A 21,960-nucleotide genomic window follows, 5' to 3' on the forward strand; every position below is an offset into this window, starting at 1 on the left:
TGGCCCAAAAACAGATGCACTGAAACAATCAGAGGCTGGAAAGGAAAGCTCTCTTTGATAAAGCATAAGCTCACATGGTTTTGATTTATAAATTGAGTGAGGTTGCCTCGGTAAATCTAGCTTCAAGCTAAATTACATTTCACTTATCGTCTGATGATACTTTGCTTGAGACTTCTGAGTTTGCTGATGAGGAAAGCAAATCTGTGAAAATGTTCCAAGGAATCAAGGCAGTGAGGTGATTTATGAGGCCTGCAATCACATCAAGTGTAACAATAAAAAAAAAAATAAAAAAAAAATGTAATATGGGTTGAGCCAAGAAAACATTAATCTGAAAAGTGAGCTCTTTTTTAGATTATTAGAAATAGTGACCTTACTAACAATTACAACAGTTACAGTAGTCTGTGCTTTATTGCATAGATTTGCATTTAAGTAAGCTATATCTTCATGATAAATTTGATACAAATACAAATATATATATATATATATTTTTTTACAGACCCATAGGCTTGGCCCTGCATTGCGTCCACAGACTGCTGCTGCTCATGGCTCAGGTTCTTTGAACATCTTAATACCTTTCTTTCCACTGTAACTTATGACCTTTGTAATCCAAAAGAAATTCAGTCTTACCACAGATACCACAGTTGCTGATCACTGCCAGTAAGGAAAATAGAAACGTTTAGAGCAGTGAGTGTTTGACATTCAGGGAATTTTGTTTGGTGGCACATTACTTGAATAGAATGTTTTGAGCAGTCGTAGACTTGAAACACTGCTTTGTTTAAAAGGGTGACTGAGTTGTTTCTGTCTCATCACTGGTATCAGCAAAAATGATAGTGAGCACACAGCCTTCCTCCCAATGTGTCCTCAGATCTGTCCCTGGATCTGCTCTCAACTCTGGCTTTTTTCCTGTCCTTCTCCCTCTCTGCCTCCCTCTGAGATGTTGCATCCCCCTTTTCCTTGGAAAATCCTTCTTGTGATCATGGCTGGTGCTGGATGATGTCACTGTGCATGTTCTGTGTTAGAGACTAGTCAAGGCTGGACTGTGAATTCAGGGAAAGCAGATGCCTTCAGATGATCAAATGCTACATTTTGATAATGGGTGTGCAGTTACCGGTAACAACATAAAAACTAGACAACTGTCAGAATAATTAAGGAATGAGTAAGAACAATTAAACTATTCAGAAAGAACAGAGAAAAACGCCATGGATATTCTGAAACTGGATTCTGGGTTGCATCAAATCTCAGATTTTTCAGTGTAAGAACACATCTCAGCCTAAACTGACACATTTATTTATTAGCCTCAGTGTAATGAGCTGTACTGAAAATTATTTTTGACAACTATGTTGAGAGGTCTCATTATTTGACTTGGCAACCTTTGTTACTACAAATCAAGATACAGATTTCACACTGAGCTGAGAAGAAATTAGATGAAAAGAGAAAAACGGAAATGTTCATAAATTAGCCTCTACTAAGCAAACACTAGACTTCAGAGATGAAATATGGCAAAATGGTGTGTGTGTGTGTGTTAATTGTACAAAGCCATAAATTGCCCCATGCCCCTTCTCTTCAAACATACACACACTAAACCCAATTCTAACCCTAACCCTAAAACTAAGTCTTAACCCTCAAAAAGCAGTCTCTGCCTATGGGAAACTCTATTTTGTCCATACACACACCACACACCGAGGCTGCAGAGGCTGCCCAAAGGGCATCTGCAAGGCGTGACATCATTTTCTCCACAGATACACAAATCATAATAATTGCTCTCTCTATGGAGGAACTGCTGGCCAGACGCACAAATGGATCAACTGAACTGCACAGCAAATCCTGCTCTGCTTTGGCCGTTTGCACATGCTGCTGTCTATTGAGTCCTGGAAATCACAGTCATACTTCAGCAATGTGAAATTCTCCCACACAGCTGAAAACATAGTGGCACCTGCAGTGATTGTGACCTTTTTTCCAGCTCTACATGTATCTTCATCTTTCTTCTTCTTACCTTTTTGTCTTTAAAGGATTACATTAGTATTTTTATTTTCAACAGCTCATTTGCAAAAGTGAAATATTATTCTAGAAAACGTATTGAAATATTAAGACAATGACTGCAGAAGACAATGACTGTCACTTGTACTAGTCTTTCATTTTCATTTGACCACTACCTGCTGTTCAGACATGATAAAGCAACCCTAAGTCATAAAAAAGAAAGGATGCGGATAACACAACAAAATATAATTCTCTGTGGCACATCTATCTTTTTTACAGAATCCACTGTAACACACAAAATCCAAGCACACTGTCTGGGATCAGTGAATGTGACACATTTGGAGCGGTTTTGGAAATACTTCTTTGTCTCAGTTCATCGATCATGAAGCAAATCCTAGATGGCAATTAGTTCTCGTCTCTGCAGACTACCCTCAAGCACCATAAATTTCAGATCCATAGCTGTGGTCAACTGGTTTTAATTTTGAGCTGGAGGACAGACAACAGAGCTGTCTGGCAATGAGTTTGAGGGAAAGAGTGCACTAAGCCTCTTTGTCAAAACCTGGGAGGAACCACAATGCAGTTTCAGCAAAGTATGTTTTGTCCAAAGTGTGCTTATCAAGGGAAGTTGTAGTACTTAGAGATACTACTTAAATACATACATCACACTGTCACAGTACATGACTAAGTACAATAATAATATTTGTCATTGCACAAAGTATGACTGTGCAATGACAAAAAAGATTTATCTATGTACAATCCTTTGACTCATCAGTCGTATTTTTAGAAACTTTTTTTTCTTAAACCCTATTCTCAAAGGGCCTCTAATTTTAAAATTTAGCATCACTTGAAGGTTCTACTAACAGCACAGTTTCAATATAAAATAAGGGATGAAATCATTGTGTCTAAATCTTCATCTCGCTCACATGATCTGCCAAGGCAAAACAAAATGAGAGCGTGGGTTTTTGCTGGGTGGTGAACTGCTAAAATGTTAAACTACAAAACATATTATAGAGGGAAATTATCAGTGCCACATGGCGCTGTCAATGTCTGTTAAAATTTCTAACAAATGTGGACTAAATCTTGCTGAAAAACTAATATTTGGCTACAAGGACACACTGCATTCCCATTTTATTATAACCAACTGGCATTCATAAACCATTTCACAGAGCTGATTTCCATTATTTTTATGTTTTGTTGTTGTTGTACCCCTTTGTCATTGCACAATTCTGTAGAGGACTGTGAGTTCATACTTGGACAAATGTAACTTCTGGAAAAAGATGACATGATCTAAATCATAACCATGATCCTGGATCAAATGTGTCTTTGTTAGATTCATCCACCAGTTTTCTCCAGCAGTGTGAGATAATAGAACTGTTCTGTTATCTTGTGCCTACATTTATGAAGAGCCAGTGATTTCAACACTTGAATCTCCTGGAGCGGAGAATGGACACGCTCATGTGAGGTTGGAAACCACTTGAAAAATGTTATGTTGTTTCTGTAGACGCTGATCCCATATGTTTCATAAAATATCTAAATATTTCCCTACATATTTCAGATGTGAATACATGAAAAGTGAAATAGCACTCATTCCACTCCAGATGTGACATTCTTCTCATCACAGCTGCATTTGAAACACTAAAATTTGTCTAAGGCAATCACTTTTTGTGTTTTGTTTTTACTTTTGGATTGGGGAAAAGGAACATTGTCATTGTTTATGTTATGTTTTTCAGCTTTGTTTGTCCCCATTCTAGATGTTTTTGAGAAACGTATCTTTTCGTTTTCCTGACAGTTTCCCTGCACCTGTTTCAGTTTATCACTTGCAGTTTAAAACTAATTAGTGAAATAATAAAAAAATATTCATGTATAATGTGTGGTGAAATTAATTTCTGCCATTATCAAATGCTAGTATTCTGCAGATAGTTCTGTAGATGTGATTATGGTCATTTTCTGCCTCAAAGCTGCAGAAGTAATAAAAACTTAGAAATCCAATAATCTTGTCATTTGTGGCTTATGTCAAGAGGTCTGGAGAAAAACTGAAAAAGTCAAACACTGAGGCTGTGTTATTGATTGATTTAAACTGGCTGAGTCTTAGTTCAGTTAGTGCTCATTGACTACAAATTCTCAGTGGTTAGTATTCTCTGTCCTGGCTGTTTCCTGACCTGCTGGTTGGAGCTGCAGTTTTACAAAGAAGTGGAACAATTCCTGACATCTGCCATAAATTTCTCTGGGGAGATTTGATTAATGACTGAAACGTGTGTGTCTGTTTATCTACCAAAAAACTATGGTGCAGTGGTATCCCATCACAGCTGTGTCCTCCCAAACCTCTTTTCGTCACCTTGTTATCTGCTCTCTGTGACGTTAAGCCAGCAGTACTTGAGCAAACTTCAACTCCCCTCTGCTGCTGCTGCCCTGGATCATTTTAATGATGTTGCGAAACATTACACACACAAAACTAATTCATATTTTTTATCTCTGTCCTTAGTTTGTTTCTCAAGAGAAAAATGTAATGTATTGCAGGAAAATATGAATCCAGTAGATGCACACTTGTGCTACATTACTGGACATGCGCCACAGTGAAAATAGTGCATTGTGTAAACATTATGTAATTCCTCAAATGTGGCATGTTTTTTTTTTTCTGTACAGTGTTTATGCACAAATGCAGGCACCCTTTGATTAGACAAATCTGTTCAAAATGTATGGCTTTCAAAAATCATTTGAACACTTTTGTCTGATTAAGGTCATAAGGTTCATACAGCACATGAGCCATGTGAAGTCGTCTAAAGCCAATGATAGACTTTATAAATATGCAAGTACTCACAAGGACAAAGAACTTTCTCTTCTCTGCTTGACACTCCCTCATGTTGTAAATATAGGGTAATATTCAGGAAGGAGTACATGTTTAATGGGGAAAATCAGTGTTGATGAAATTGGCACTTGGTACGTAATTAAGGAGCATTTTGAAATGAGGGATAAGAACAAATACACTGATATAATTACTGAAAACTGTATAAAAATTCACTGTATTTTTAATTACCATGTGATAATTTACAGAGGTACAGTACAGCATCAAATGGTAGCAAAACACTGTTTGACACTGTTTCATTTGTCGTATTCATTAAAAAGCATCCATTTTACAGAATGCCAGCACCATAGAAAGCATAGAAAAATCTTCCCAAGCCAAAATTACAAAATAACATGATTTTTAAAAAAAGCAAACTGTGGTAAAATATATCTGACCTTACACACCATCAACCCCACAGAAAAGAATGTTCATATTTCTCATGCACACTTATATTACTTACTTGAAGGGTATTCTAATGTAATTGCGTTGCTATTACACACAATGCCTATCACATACAGTATGGTCCAGATGGAATAGTAAACGATCATTTTTATTGGTGGTTTGAGCAAAGCTAGATTAATTAGATTTCTCCCTGTTGGTCCACAGTTTTTCAATCCTCCAACACTCGACCAGGAGTGCCAGAGATGCATTCAGTCTCTGCGGTGAGCCCAAAGGTTGTTGTTTTGTTTTTTTGTTTGTTTTTTTTTTTCTTTTTTAAATCTCTGTTGGACTTACTCCCTTGGCTTGTGGTGACGCCTGGTAAGTCTTGATTTCCTTACTCCAGCTGTAAAAGAGGAGACAGAGTTAATGGAGGAATCAGAGGTGTGAATGAAAACAGACAAAATAAAACAGACCAAGGAAGAACGACAAAAATAGGTGGAAGGACTGAAAAGGTAGATAATGAAAAAAAAATGCGGTTAGATAGTTGGCTCTTGCTGCTTTTCCAGCAGTGATTATGTGGATTTTGGCAAAACTTTTTTTTAGTTCAGTCCAACTTTGGTGTTGATGAATGTGCAATTTCCCCACTGAGGGACTAATAAAGGATTTCTTATTCTTATTATTTCTTATGTGCCATCAACAGCTGTGCTCTTACCTGGAGCTCTCCTAACAGCTCCGCCTTTGAAAGGAAGAAAAGGCACAGTCAGTCTCTGTATTTGGACACACACACATGCAAGTACTGCACAAAAACTTTGCACGTCTGGAGTTATGAGCATTTACCTTGAATGATTTTGGTAATTCTCTCTGATTCCTCATCGACCATAAATGGGTTGCCATGGATGGTGGTGATTTTAGATAAGTCTGCGCCTGGACCGTTAGATCCAAAACACAGAACAATTTATCATTTGCATACAAAATCATGTAAGGGGTTCTCTACCACCTTGAAGCACCCACTTCTCTGGCAAATGATTAAAAAACAGGATTATTTCAAGGAGGAAAAGACGCAGACATTTGGAGCAACCTGTTTGATATAAAATCTTCATGAAAGAAGACCGTTAGCGACTGTACTGACTGACTGACAGGTTTATACGCCCCCATAAAGCACACAGCTGGCATTTTGGAGTTGGGCACCCTGAAATGGTACATTATAATTTGAACACTGCTCATGCATCCGCTTTACAGCAACAGTAAACAGAGTACGGTTAATGATGATTCTTGCCTTAGAGACAAGAACACTGGTGGAGAGACAAAATCAGATGGAGTGATGATATGGACAGACATACAAATCATGGTGCACCATGGGCAGTAGAAGAACATGTACAAAAACTTGGCTTCATCTTAAAGTAGCTGTGTGCGCCGAATGACGAGATGGACTGCAAAAATCAACCTCCTTCCTTTGTAGCATCATTACTGAGACTGCATAAACATCATAAACCAGAATGAGGTAGTGGTGCTTTGAATGGTGGCTGGCCAAAGATTGTCATGATATACTGTACAATCCTAAGGAGCAGTGTGTTCAACAGAGTGTTCTCTGTGTAAAACATTTCCGACTGTCCATTATCACAGCAAGTTATTATGGACAATTTGTGATTCTCCCCCAGCAGGAAGCGACATAACTGCTCCAGCTATTAAACATTCATTGGCACTGTTTTTCTGTCCCTGGCCTGTTTCATGAGCCTGGCTGTGATGAAATTATAGGAAACATAAAATGTGACTCTTAAGAAAAAGGAAAATGGAGCAGTCAGTGTAATCATAGCAAACTGTTTTTTTTGGGGGGGTGATCTAAAATAACGGAAGCTACACTCTTGTGTATTCTGGCACTCTTAACCTGTGAACCAATAGGTTTGATTTAGTAGGACCAGAAACAAATACAGGCTAATGAAGCTGGTTGGTCATGCTGCTATATAAGAGGACTGTAAGAGCACTGACAAGTGGACATGAAATCGTGATTCCACTTTTGGCAATAGCTGAACAGAACGCAACATTTGCGATGACTTCCGTGTTCGCTAAAGAATAAATACCACAAAGCGGGGATAGTTACTGAAGCAAGTCTGAGTAATGGAAGTACACGCAAAAGTTTTTACACATACACAAAGACTGCAAATCATCCACAAAAATATTCTTATAAGGCTAAAATGGTGCACACCATGAAAACAATGTATCTGATGACTTAATGATGCTCACCAAGGAAAAGTAATGTTTAATAGAAATCGCATGATGATGCTCAGTTAATTGTGTTCAAGAGAACCGTGGATGCACGTGTGAAAAGAGCTGTTAGAAGATGCAAGAAACTTCTTAGCTATAGACTATCAGGCTCCTCATTGGAGTAAACATAGTAAACAAAGAAACTGACCTGTAAGTCTTCTCCCATCTGCATCAAACTCTCCACCTGCATTAAATAAAACGTGCTGTTTCATCAAATCTATTCCAAAGTCATTGTGAAGTCTAAATTTCACTATCTAACTTATCATTTCCACTCAAAATATGAATCATAACCTTACCCTCAATAACTCTTGTAACCTTGGTAATGGAAGGTTCCCCCTCGACGATCACTGGCTTCCCCTCGACAACCACCCTAGTAACTGCTGGTTCCGTTTCAATGACTCTTGTTACCTTGGTCATTGTTGGGTCTACGATGACTCTTGTTACCTTGTTGACGGGTGGCTGTTCAATGACTCTGACCACCTTTGTTACATCAGGGACTGTAGAGAAGGTGTAAGGAGATGTAACAAGAGCATCCGTTAACAATGATAATGAGAAAGGTAATCTTTAAAACACCCACATGATCTCTGTTATGAGTGAATGAACAGGCTGGAGGGACTGTATGTTATGTTATCAAAGCATCCAGACCAAATAAAGGCTAATGTGTGAAGAAAATTTGACATGTTACATATTTCTTTAACAAATTTTTCTCATTGCGATTTGAATCCAGTCAATAAATCCCATCTGGGGATAGATATATCTGTAAAGTCTTACAAATCCTCTTCTGATTCCCCCTCAGCAGAAACTTCAGCCAGGAACATTCCTTTTACTTCTTTTATATTTTCTGCTTCTGAGTGATGATTTTTTTTGATTTATGAGTCATAAAGAGATGAAAGCTGACAGATGTGTGTTTGTATCCGAGGGCTAATCTTTGGCTCAAAGTCCATAGACACGTGGCCTGCTCCGGTAACTACAGCCAGACTCATGTTTGTCTTTCACAGTAATTAAAAGATTATGGTAAATTTATACTTAAACCTGTGGCTGCTTTGTTTTGAGAGCATATACTAATATAAGGATACACATGGCCTAGATGATAAACCATCCCACCTATTATCGAACCGATAAAGATAACATTGTGATTTCATTTACATTTGTGTGGGTGTGCACGTGTGTGTATTTTCTACATGGTTTTACAACCAGATGTGTATTTTATCATTCACGCGCCGGTTTAACTTATTTTTAATGTCCTGTAGATCAAAACTACAGTTTCTTGGAACTGAATAATATAAATTTGCAGCCCCAAAACATTTAATCTTCTAGACCTTCAGATCTATAGTTCATGTAATGTGAGATAAAGTCTGATGAATCAGACTTTGTCTCTAGTATTTTATCTAAGTGCACTGGACTAGACTAAGCCGAGCTCAATGAACAACATCCAAAAGTCTCTAACCCTGTGATGATTTGACAGCTTAATTACCTCCTCTCCAGTGGAGCTGATTAAATTGGATAAATTGGAGCAGATTGGATTTCACTTTGGGGCTGTTCATTTTTGAACAAAGAACATCAGTTAGCTTTAAAGGTCGTCTGGATTTATTATGATCACCACTAATGACAGTTTTCTGGTCAAAACAAATCCAAAACTTTCAGTCATGAGCTCACTAATAGTGGTCTTACCTGTTTCAACATAATGAGTAGTTGTGATGGTCTTCTCTGTGAAGTAACAAAATTACTTTTTAACTTTTTGCAGATGCAATAATATTCATAACTCATACAGTGACAGTGGCACTAAGGAAACTTACTGATGAAAGTGAGTGGGACCTCAGCATAAGAAAATCCAGAAACAAACTAAAGAGCAAAAAGCATAACAGAATAAGATAAAATATAAGATATACAAGTCAGAAAATCTGAGCTGTGCATTTTCACACACGTTTTTTCTTTCTCTACCTTTAACTGGATGTACTTGATCAGTTTCCTCAGCAAGACCAGGAGGTCCTGGCGGCCCACGGGAAGGTCTGCAAGTAATATGCATTATCAAAAGAACATAACATAATACATCCCAGACACATTGCATGAATGTATGGAAATGTATGCTGTTCTCACCCCCAGGATAGAGAACATTCTTCACTACATGGATCACACCATTTGTTGCCATCAGGTCACTGTCTGGTATGTCCACAGAGTTGACATGAATAGAGTTATTTACCTAGAAAAAAAAACAAAAGACACTGAAGAAAAACACTGAATGCATAGCTATTTTTTTCCCAATGGGATCAAGTCTTATTTTGTCAGTTACATCAACATCTACCTGTAAATTACTGTAATGAGACAGTTATTGTCATCTCTATTCTCCCTAAGACATCTACATTTACACTGTTTCACATGAGAGGTTTTGAGGTCAGGTGAGACTTAATAGAAATCACATACAGTGTGCTACGTTGTTGGACGTGAGCTCTGGGAGTTCAATTTCTGATTAATTTCCTGCAATTTAACTGTCTCTACTGATGTGACTGAAGGTGGACATGCTGAATAAAGTAAGGGATAGGTTTCCCTCCTCTGCTTCCTCTCAGTCCCTCTCATCCACATCACTTTCAGCCGCAGTCCAGTTTTTAAAAATCTAAAGATAAATTACCATGAATCACTGTCCCCTCTTTTTGTTTTAACAAACTGAGGCTGGAATAGTCTGCTCTCCTATCAGTGTATAATCCTGTGTCCACAAAGGAAGTCCTGTAGGCCTAATATGAAACCTTGGCTGGTGATCTGATATCACGATAGGAAAGAGAGTGAAGGACAAACTGAGGTAATGGGTGAAATTATGACCAAACCAACAAGAAGACAGAGAGAGAAAAAGAAATAAAGAAAAAAAAATAGCAGGTGGAGGGCATCAGAGGAGTGGTGGGTGAATACCAAGAATGGGTGTTGACAAGAATGACAGGAAGCCAGATTTTATTACTGCTGGCGGTTCTCCAGAGATATCCAGCTTTGAAATAATAGATTAGTACTGGCTCTTTGATTCTATTGTTTAAATGAGAATGTGGGGAAAAACCGAGTTAACATCTCATGATGCAGGCTCTGAGAAACGGTGAAAAATTGGATTTCATGTGCTGATGCATTTGTTGGTGCAGAAACAGGTGTTTTATTCAGTGGGTTTATCCCTGCTTGATTGTTCAATGACTCTACATAATGTAGAAAGGATCAAGAAATAAGCCCTGTCTCTGAAATGATGGCTGATTGTACATACAGACAAAACTTGCAAGTTGTTGCCCTGGAGCGTTTTGAGCAGATTGGTAACTCCTCTCTCTAATCCTCCATTGATGAAGACACCATTACTGAAGTGGTACAGCAGAATGGTTCTCAGAACATTCAGATCGCCTGTCAATGACAAATCAAGGCAAACATGAATTAGGTACTATGCAGGAGAGTTAACATCTTTGCCTTTCCTGCATTACATAACTTGATATCAGAACAAAATGGCTCGACAGCAATCCCCAGTGTTTAAAAGGGAGATGCATAAAAAGAGGTGGATGTGTGTTCATTTCAGTGGACAACTTACTTTTGAGCAGGGTTAAGTCCTCTCTACTGAGGCCATCAAAAGCATCGTCAGTTGGTGCAAAGATGGTGTAAGAACCTTCCTGCTTAAGCAGATCAGTCAGACCTGCAGTCTCCATCAGTGACAGGAAAATCCTACATTCAAACAAAGTAATAAAACACTTTTATTTTTTTTATTTGTTTATTGAAGTAATAATGCTGGTGACATAATCTGCAAAGGCAGAAATGAATTTTGCGCATGGACAAGACCAGGTTATGTGTTGTATTTGGAACAAAAACTGGTCACGTGTTGCTCATTTTAGACAAGAGGATTATGGTTTTGGCAACGTAATGGAGTTAAGGTTAGGATTTGTGTTGAGACTCATGTGCCTGTGTGGTCCCATTTATTCACACATCTGCTTCCTCAGTTATTCATTATCAGCCTCTACTGGTGCCAGCATTTGTCACAAAGCCAAAAACGGTGAAGTGTATATTGTAAGACACTGCTACTAACATTTGGTAAGTTTATTGTTGAGAAGGTGATGCTGTCCTCACACCACAACTCAACTTTTCACACATCATTTCTCCGAACCCTTGACATTCCCAGTAACCTAAATAACAAGCAACCTCAAAATCAGAAGTTTGCACTCACACATTTGATAGATTGACAGTGTGGGGAAAAAACACTTAGACTTCAGTAAGCTAATAATATAAACTGACTCAGTAATGTAAGTTACAATGCAACGACTAATGTCTGCTAAAATTAGCCCACTTGAGTTACTGGTCATACAGGACCAAATAAAGCTGTAGCAGCAAAACTCCAGAGTGTGTTAAATTGAACAACAGTGTGTTTTACAACTTATGAATTCAACTTTTTGGATGGAAGATGTTATTTCTATCTATTTCAAAGTTAGGAAAGCAAAGATTAAACACAACATAAAATAAGCTGTAGTTCTTACTTGAACCGTCCGTCAGCAACCAGGAGCTGGTACATGCTTTTCTTGGCCGGTTTGATGAGAGACCTAATAAGGTGGAGGGCCCCATTGCTTCCCTCCTTACTGCCACGGATCAGACATGCATTTTCTATGCACACAGCCTAACAAAAGAGAAACATTCAGAGTGCAGATTTACATGGTCTAAAAGTCACTGTACAAGTCTGGTAAGTGTTTAACTTAGGGGAGGGGGACTGTCACACTGTCCTGTTTGCAATCAAACAGTACAACACAATTCTGTGAGGAAATTAAACCCAGCTGACTCTAATATCTGAACCACCAGAGCAGAAAAACACTTCATTTGCCAAGAGCTGGACTAATTAGCTGTTTTATATTATTTGTTTATAGCTGAAAGACAGCAATATCATGTTAACACCTGGTAAGGGACCCTGTAATGGCTTTCAGACCTCCAATGTTGACGCCAACTGACTGTCATTCCATCACCTCTTATTTATTTTTTTCCCCTGTTCTTTACTGACTGTGTTTGATGCTCTGATGCAACACACACACAAACACAAACACAAACACAAACACACACACACACACACACACACACACACACAGAGTTCTCACTGTGCGGTAAATGAAGACTCTGAGCAGACTTCCAGCCAGTGTTTCCAGCAGCTGTCCACTGTAGAGCTCACTCAGTGTAACTTTCAGCTTCAAGATGTGGTTCTCCAAAATGAATCTCAGCACACTCTGGTCTGTTGACATCACCTCATCTGACAAACACAGAGGCAGCTTACAGGTTTAAAAGGACACAGATAATATTATAAGTAAATTTTCTCATTATTTCTCCTGTGTGACAGTCAAAAAATATTAAATGTTATGAATATTACGAAATAAATTAACATACTTTTAAAGGACAAAAAGTATCTTTTCCATCACATTGCACAAAGCATTTCAGTGTCTTGCTCAAGGTCACCTTCGTAAACCACTGAGCCACTTTGCCGTCCATAAAAACCTGTTTGGAGATCAACTCACTGGTGAAGGCATCGTTGTGAGGAGCAAGAAGCGTGTACTCTGTCTGTGGACCAAGGGCAGAGGCTAAGCCCAATTCGGACACCAGGTCACTGAAAGCTGTCTGGGAGTCTCCCATCAGCTCCATCACTTCCTTGGCTGATATGAATAACAAACATGACGTGTTGATATAGATAAACTGCTTGAAGAAATTTTCTAATTGCTGAGGGAGAAAACCGATTAAAATTCACAATGTGTTTTACCTGAGTCAGGGACGAGCACCTGGTCAATGAGGTGGATGACGCCATTGGTGGCGACAATGTCCTTCTTCAGCACCATCTTGATGCCATTGACTGTCAGACTGTCACCATCACAGCCAATTTCTATGGTGCTGCCCTCCGCGGTCTCATACACTGATCCTGCCATGATTGCCTCAGAGCACTGGACACTGTTCAACAGGTGGTAGTTCACCAAGGCTGATGGGATATGTGAAAATGGCAAAGTTAGTGGAAGTGTGAGAGAGAGTGGGGCTGAGGAGTTCAAAAAAAGTAGCTGATCAGATTACACACTTTTATATCCTTTGTGGCTCTCCTGTAGTTGTTTTTGTAATATGCCTACACACTCCAAGATTTACAGTTGCACTCATTATTCAACATGCATGCACACAGACACACACATTCTTTCAGCTCTTTTAGAAATATTTAGGCAATTCTGTCAACATTTAGAAATGGGATTACATATCCGACTGAGTCCAACTGTCAAACTGAGCCAGCAAAAGCACTGCAATTACAACACGGAAAACCCTTCCAAACCCACAGAAATTCAAATGCAATCAATGTCGCACTGCAGGCCAAATTAATCTGTGGCCCAAACCTTCCCTTGTTAAAACAAGGCACAAGGCTCCATGTGATCTTTACTTTGGTGGCTATTCTAAAATAGTTGGTCAGCAGAGTTTGTTTGCCAAGTGTCTGAGAATGTATCTGAGGTTATGTTGTGTTCCCAAAGGGAGCCACTCTCCGAGGACACCGCAAACTGACCACATGTTCATAGACATTCCAGGCTGGCCAGTGACTCAGCAACTAAGCTGATAAGCTGCCACCATGGAGACATGAGTTTCCTGCTTTCATTGCATGGTTTGTGGACTTTCTTGTCTGTCTAAGTGGATGTTTAATTTTTTATTCCTGAGAACATGATGGGTATCAAAGTTTTGCAGGAATTTACAGAAAGGGTTTGGAAGATGGCTTCAGTGGTTTAGTTGTGATTAGATATTAACCTACCGGTCTGAATTAAGTTCACTCCAGGTCAAATGGATAGTAGATTTTAAATTCTCAAAACAACTACACTAAAAAACTACAGCCACACTCTGTGAGGCTGTAGATGCTAACGTAATCGTCATCAGCAAGTAGGTATTACAGCAAGCTCACATTGGCACCAAGAATAAAGTCGTGAAATCTCTAAACCGATTAGTCTACCAATCTGTGGAAATCCATCTTGTCAATGTTGAGATATTTCACTGAACAATTGAAAGCTTTGATCTGCTGGTGGTACAAGAGGACTCTGGGTATCTTCAGAGTTAATAAGTTTCATACTCAGGACTCAGCCAACATTGCCATCCCTTGAAAGGCCAGCATGGACAGAAATATTTAAATGCACACCCAAATCAACCCAAGGATGGTTTGCTAGTAGTTTTTGTCATCATTAGTGTATCACATGTCCAATATACCTGTAACAACAGCTTTGTCATCCATGACACGCTCCAAGTAGCCTGGGTTCAAGTTTTCAAAAGCTTTATCAGTGGGAGCAAACAGAGTATAGTGACCAGGCTGATCCAGCTTGTCCATCATGCCAGAAGCCAGTGCTGCAGCCTGAGAAACAACAATAGCATACCTCACATAACTGGTGCAAACATGTTAGAAACATTGAGGTTCCAGCTGATAGTTTACACTCCAATTTCAATAGTGAAACGCCATATTGGCTTTGAAACCCAGTGTGTTTAGAGTGCTGTGTATTTTACATACGCTGAAGGAGGAGAGCTCCTCAGTGTTATCAAGGATGTCCTTGATGGTGCTTCCCACAGGGCTGATGACCCGATCAACCACATGCACCACACCGTTCGTGGCCATCTGGTTACCGTAGATGATCCTGGCACAGTTCACTGTCACAATCTTCACAGAGGGGACATTTCATGTTAAGTCTAGATTATCAGTTTGGTTAGATGTAATTTATAGACGTTCAGACAAGAATTCATGCAATCTTGTTTTTTACACTGTGGAAAAACTGACCCCATTTGGGTAGTGGTTTATAAAGAACTCCAGGTCATTGTACATGGAAGCTACAGTCATGCCGTTCTTCAAGTCTTTGGTCAGGAGACGCCGGTTCGCCATGTGGAAGTGAAGAGCATTGTACAGCTCTATGTTCACATTGCTCACCAGTGCAGACCGTGCAGTCTGGGGAAATCACAACATTAGTTAAAGGGCACTTATGGTACAAGTACTCATTGTATTCATTTGTGTTCCTCTAGTAAAGTTTAAACCTCCATTCTACTCACAGGGTTAAGCTGATCCCAGGCATCATTGCTAGGTGCAAACATGGTGAAGGAGCCTTCGCCTTCAATTTCCTCTCTCAGCTTGGAAATGTCAGAATATTGCTGTGTGGTTGTAGCCTTTACGAGCCCCAGTGTATCATACACATTTTCAATGGGAGCCACTTGGGGGGAAAGCAGAGGAATTGTTCATGCTTTGTTCAAGTCTATAGTACCAATAAACTGAAATTTGAAAGTTTGAGCCACCTACCTCCAGTGCATCCTTTCATGCCCTCCAGGTTTATGTACCCAGGACAGCACTCGTATATGGTCATACTGGAAAAAAGAAAAATGAAAAAGAAAAAAAAGCACATACATGTTAGACCTGTGAGTAACTCCATAGAATAGATGATCATAACATGACATTAATATAACATTAATAGTATCCAGATGAACTCAATGTTTTTGCAACAGCAAAAAGATTAATAAAGCAGAGCAAGATGCACTATGAATGTAATGCATGATGAGAAAACAAAATATGTTCCATCAAGCCAACTAAGCACAACTGACAACTGAGAGGAAGAAAAAAAATGGAGCTGTGATGGGAGAGAATGGGGAGCACCTGGTTTGAGAGAGGTGAAGACGTGAGACAGGAGAGCATGGGTGCATGAAGAGGGGATGTAACTCACCAAAATACAAATCCGTAATTGAGCAAAGTGAATTTAAAGGGTAGACCAGAAGAAGTGACGGTGTAAGAAAACATGCAAAAAAGGAGGCAAGTCAAGGAGAATAAAAAATACAAGAAAAACACCATTAACAATAATGTGGTTCATTAGATGCTTCCACAAGAAAACTGGCAGAAAGTGCATAAGTCCCAGAGGGCCAATCAAAGAAAAAAGGTGGACAGGGCTCAGAAAGAAATACTAACCCATGACATTTCCCTCAAGTGAGCTAGCTAACAGCATTTCCAACATCTCATGCAATAATAATAGACCCAGCAAATGAAACAAAAAGGGGCGGGGGGGGGGGGGGGGGGGGGGGGGGGGGTCATGAATTACAAAAAATGCTACAGAAACAGAATTATATAGGAGCAACAGAATCAAAACAATCCCTGAGAAGAGAAGAGGAATATTATACTCTCCAGGAAAAACAAAATCTTGATGCCCTGTCGACTTTTTGTGTCCTTTTAAAAGATTCAGATTTCGGGGTGGGAGGAACAGCTCATGAAAATTTGTGTGAACAAAGCTCAAAGGAGTAGAAACATCTTGGCTGGAAGCTGAAAGGACCTGCTAATGTTAAGCACGCCAAGGGAGCTGCACTGTTGACCCTCCTCGATCAGTCATGTGGTTTACAGGAAACCACTTCATGTCTGTGTTATGAATGACAGAATGGGATGTGAGAAGACTGACAAAAGCCAGTACTCCATAAAATTTAGGTTAAATGGAGGAATAAATTATGATGTTCAAGCATGTTCTTACTGAACTATAACTATAAGCAGACATTTGCTTGGGACTTATCCCAAGTTAACACACATCTTCCAAGATGCAAATAAACTAGCAATGAGTCAACATTGGACGCTCAACAACAATTGCCACGGAAAGAGCAATGGAGTTCCTGAAAACTGGAATACATTTAATTGGGGTTTAACCTGAAGGTTCCAGTTGGAGCTTTCAGTGGGTTTGCTCAGAGCTTATTACACATTCCCTGCCCCTTTTGGGGCAGAGCTTTGAGGCTTCCTGCTTCCTGTTTTCCTGTGGATATACTGCGTTCCCCTACAGAATTCACATCCAAAATAAATAACTATTTACTTTCCACTCAGAAATGAACAGTAGTGATGTTATGCAAGAGCAAATCACTCCCTTCATAACCCACTTCAGACATACAGTGCACACACACACACGCAGAAAGGCAACATCACTCACTTTCTCCCATCAACTCCCCAAAATGACTCACGTTTTGGCAAACCTCTCTAATCCACTTTAATCAGCATTTGTGTGTTTATGGAAATGTGTGTGCGATGATACTAAATGTTAGAATGTGAATTTGCTATGTTTGTGCACACAGCCCTGTTGCTTAGAGAGCAATCATTCTATGCTTTGACACTAATTGATATAATGTAAAAAGACATAAATATCCGTGCGCAGCTGGCTGTCAGGAAGGTATGAAGTCATTGCTCCCCTGCTACACTCTGACAGGATAATGGATGCAGTAAGACCAGAAACAGAACTAGCCAATGCACTGTAACCAGGCCTTTGGCAGTGTCATTGCATGAGCCAGCTCTTCCAGATGAGCAGATGTGCAAACACAGGGCATGAGTGCACAAACACACATACTGTACACTCACACAGAAACACAAGGTGGGGTTGTCTGGCATCAGATAGCAACATTACTGTTTTCTCCTGTTATGTAATCAACAATCATCAGTCTCTCATGTCCTCATCAAGTGTTCTTTTCCTCTTCAGTGCCAATGGCTTCCTGAACCCTTTGTTTTCTGTTTTATAAATGACAAATGACTTACTGTAAATTAAGATTTGTGAAGACATTATAGTGATTTTATTGTAACCAAAAATAAACCTGATTGTAAGCATGTGTCCTCTGCCCCCTGCATGTCGTGTCCATCACCTACGGCACATTAGGAAAACACAGAAAATTGCTTCCACCTGAACCTCCAGCAGCTCACTTCAAGACTTCTAAGCAGAAATTAACACATAATGAAATCCTCAGGATATCATTTAACCCCAGCGCAGATAATTAGAAGAACACAGTGCAGGTTGGATTCACATCAACATAATTTATTATTTGTAGCAGTTAAGAGATTTAGTACCGGCATTACTTCAAATGCTGCAGTCTCAAAGCTTGCTTTAACACCAGCTTGTTCATGCATCAGCTGGCAGTGAACACTGGGAAGACCTGTAGACTCAAACACCCTCTCCTAATCTCTCATCAACACCAAATCTAACTCAGACATAGCCACATCTGGGTGGATTTCCTCCACTGCTGCTGAACAATGTCCCCACTGTTATTACAAACACAGGGAAGCGAGATTGTTCTGGTTTTGCATGTGTTTTGTCTATTTTTTTTTTTTTTCAAATTTAGTCTCTACGTGTCCCTGTACAAACTGACAATGTGAATACACATAGAAGGTTGGCAGTTTCCCTTTAAGCTGTTTTTATTTTTTTAGTTTTCACATCTTTTGGCTGAATTAAATGTTTTTATACCTTTCTTACCTCATACTTTTAATATGCCTTACACAATGGACAGAAAAAAACCCTTTAAAACAAGCAAGAAGTTTGAGAATTTGTTAAAGTTAACTCGTTTATCTTTAGAGCAACTTAATCTAAAAAATAAAAACAATTAAACATGTTTTGTATCTACTGTTGATCTATCTGCTGTTACTCCTTATGGGTCCCTACATATTATGTTGTATTGTACTACTTTTTCAGTAATTGCTGGGTGGTTCCATGTCATATAATCTCAGTATAGGCTTTCCACTACACTTTAGTAACCTACAAGGTAGAACAGCTCCAGTCGAGCCTTACACTCCATTAACACATCAGCAGCTATATCTGATATATTTTACAATTTGTGATCATCACAAGAACATATCATACTGACTGACTGAATCCATCAACAACACGTCCTCTTGCATTCCAGAAATCTAAAACCATTCATGCAGATCAAACTCCACTCCTTTGCTGGTAATCCAACATTTTGGTGTGTTAGGATCTTGAAATTTGGCATCTTTAAATCAGTCAAAACTCATTTTTATAGGGTTTTTTTTTTATTACTGCCACTGTGGGACACAAAACTCCACTTAAGCCAGAGGTATCAAAATTATCTTAGCAGGAGTTTCTTACAGCTCACTCAAAGAAGTATAGTTTGCCCAAAAATTAAGAACAGCTTAATTTCTAAACTCAGTATGAGACACACTTTTACTCATATTCTGCGTGCAGCACAAGTACAGCACATCAAATACCTGCTACCCCTGCCAAGGCCCCAAATCTGGTGAAACTGGAGCTGCAGTACACTCTCTGTTTCACCTAACTGCACACATACACTAAAAGCATATAGACAGATTTTTTCCTGGGTACCTAAAACATGTAAGACGGGAAGTGAGGCATCAATTACTCTTGAGCACAGTTTACAACATCAGCAGGCCTAGAATGGGAGTACACCCACCCGCAGGCTACACAGCCTGCCCGGACTTGTAAGGAGGGGAAGGGTGATGTGGACAATGAGAGAAAGAGAGTAATCCTGTAGTTTCCATGTATAAGATGAGTGTGACATCTAGTTTAATGTATATTGGGCTAAAGCTGTAGGAAAAACAAAAATGAGATGCAGTAGCTTGGACCCTTTCTCTTACCACGTTTAAGAAATCTCTCAAAATTATCAAAAAGACACATCTGAAATGCTGAAAATAATCAATCATCATCATCATCATGGAACCTAGAGCTATTTTTGTGAAGGTTCAGAGAGGAAAGTGGGACAGCTGCATGTCCAGATGGCATGAAACAAAAAAGAGCCTGAGGGTCCACAGAGCTGACCTCTGCTGTTTGAATCATAGTAAAAAGGAAAAAAAAAAGTGACCGTGTAACAGGTGAGGAGGTTAATACAAGCGGTGAAATACATTCACATGTACAAAAACTTCAAGTACTTAATGCTTATCTGACTGAAAAGTCTGAAATAAAGACTCATTTAGAATGAATACTTAGATTTTTTTTCAGAGTTACGACCTCTACTAAAAATCATCTGTAGTTTTAAGTCTTTACTGCTGTTGCTTTACTGCTTTACTGCTTTACTGCTACTGAGTGGAAGCTGGGAGTGGTTTCTGGTTTGGGTAAGACCTGTTGGGTTCTATGCATATATGGTAAAAACTTACGTCTTCTTGCCACAGATGGAGCGTTTGTACCAGCTCCTACACGTGCTGAAGTACTTCTTCTCAGTCCCCAGGACCTGCTGCAGAGCGCACATATTGGGTCTGTGAGAGGTGGGATGGGGCAGGAGGAAGTGACAAAGAAAGTGAGAATCGGGGGGGGGGGGGGAGGAGAAAGGGTAGGTGAGGCAGGTTGTGGGAGCACATGAAGGTGGACGAGGGGTGGGGAGAAAGACAGGTAAGGTGATGAAGAAAGGACAATGTGATGAAAAGAGAGGAGGTGAGGGTTGTTGAGTGAAGGCATGAAACAGGGAGGAGTGAATGCAGGTAAAAGAAAAAAAAAAAGTCATTTATACATGCCAAGGCTTATACACAGTGTTCTTTTCACTTTATTTGAATAACCAATGATCTGAAGCTTAAACTTTTCACCCTTTCTCTGTCTAATCACAATTTCTTCAATATAGGTTGATTTCACAAAGCACTGAAAGCACTGAACCTAAACGAAAAAAATTCAATTCAGAATCAATGTCAAACCCTAAATTCAGCTCATACATTAGTAGTGGAAGAGAGAATGAATGTGAGAGAGAACATTGAATTTTCCTTTATGGCTTGAATCGATATTTTCATCAATGTGGCTGACCTGTTTCTCAAATCATGATCTGGTGCTCTATGTATTTTAAAACCGCCTTAAAACAGCACAAATAAAATCTGACACACACACAGCACTCTACATATCTGTCAGCTTGTTAGTAATCATGCAATTTATGTTCTTATATCTGTAGACAAATGCGAAAAAAAAAAAAAAAAAAAAGATCAGGATTGTATTCTATCAGGATTCTAAATTTTCCCCTTGTCAACCATGTCCCATCTCCTTACCCTTCATTTCTGGCCCGTATGCGACTGTGGCTGACTATCTTGTCATAAGCGGAAGAATCCACACTCTCTAGACAGCAGAGTGCCACCAGCACTGAGGTCACCACTAGCAGCCGATGCATCCTGGGGAGTTATCAGTCCTCTGTACTGCAAGGGCACAAACAAACACACTCACACACACACAACCCCCAAAATACACGGGAGATATGGGACCGTGCATGAGGGAGGGAGCTTTTATACCAACAACTCTCTCTCCGACACACACCCGTAGCCACCCACTTCTTTTTTTTGACTCTCTCACTGTCTTTTCCATACCATTAGATCCTGTACACACCCTTCTCTTTAGTCAAAATCCTCCCTCCAGCTCTAACTCAAGCACAAGCCTATTGTCTCCCCCTCCCTCACGTTGTTTCACATGAATTTCTTTACCACCATCACATCCCAGAGCACCAAGGACACCCTGTAACTCTAACCATACATTCCTCTACACTCTGTACTGAAAGCTTGTCTTCCAACTGTGTATTGTCCTGTAAAAGTATATTAGACTACCATGTAACACAGAGGTTTTGATCCAAGGATTTAAGATGAATGGAGTATTTTGAGAGGAGAACAAACTTGGAGCCTCACCACAGTTAAAAGATGCATAAAAAGGAACATGTGAGCACACATAGAGGAATACAGAGATATATGGGCTAATAACTCTACACACTGTTTTACATTTACATCAAAACGTACACACACACAGGCAGTAAGCACA

The 21,960-nt window shown here is 39.5% G+C and overlaps 1 protein-coding gene across 2 annotated transcripts; it reads right to left on the reverse strand.

Annotated features, from left to right (window-relative positions):
- Positions 1–4,904: 4,904 nt before the first annotated feature.
- Positions 4,905–21,410, reverse strand: LOC121191050 (periostin-like). 2 transcript variants are annotated; one of them, XM_041052106.1, is made up of 23 exons: positions 21,207–21,410; positions 20,337–20,435; positions 15,729–15,793; positions 15,485–15,642; positions 15,219–15,383; positions 14,955–15,101; positions 14,660–14,801; positions 13,200–13,412; positions 12,961–13,095; positions 12,550–12,698; positions 11,944–12,080; positions 11,010–11,140; positions 10,698–10,828; positions 9,560–9,662; positions 9,404–9,471; positions 9,259–9,304; positions 9,134–9,169; positions 7,914–7,959; positions 7,759–7,874; positions 7,611–7,646; positions 6,038–6,124; positions 5,913–5,936; positions 4,905–5,603 (listed from the first exon to the last, which is right to left on the reverse strand). In XM_041052106.1, the coding sequence occupies exons 1-23, from the start codon at positions 21,323–21,325 to the stop codon at positions 5,551–5,553; spliced, it is 2,406 nt and encodes an 801-aa protein (XP_040908040.1). In that variant the 5' UTR covers positions 21,326–21,410; the 3' UTR covers positions 4,905–5,550. The 2 variants fall into 2 exon arrangements, with proteins under 2 accessions (XP_040908040.1, XP_040908039.1); XM_041052105.1 differs by having other exon boundaries at positions 4,908–5,603; positions 7,759–7,959.
- Positions 21,411–21,960: the final 550 nt, after the last annotated feature.

This window comes from Toxotes jaculatrix, chromosome 12, assembly GCF_017976425.1.
Source record: "Toxotes jaculatrix isolate fToxJac2 chromosome 12, fToxJac2.pri, whole genome shotgun sequence".
NCBI classification, from domain to species: domain Eukaryota; kingdom Metazoa; phylum Chordata; class Actinopteri; family Toxotidae; genus Toxotes; species Toxotes jaculatrix.

Excerpts from the sequence above, each read along its gene's own strand:
- LOC121191050 (XM_041052105.1), bottom strand. The coding sequence starts at position 21,325 with ATGCATCGGCTGCTAGTGGTGACCTCAGTGCTGGTGGCACTCTGCTGT. Across the intron at positions 11,141-11,943 it reads GTTGCTGACGGACGGTTCAA|GATTTTCCTGTCACTGATGG; the intron begins GTAAGAACTACA and ends GTTTGAATGTAG. Across the intron at positions 9,305-9,403 it reads TCAAGTACATCCAGTTAAAG|TTTGTTTCTGGATTTTCTTA; the intron begins GTAGAGAAAGAA and ends TTTGCTCTTTAG.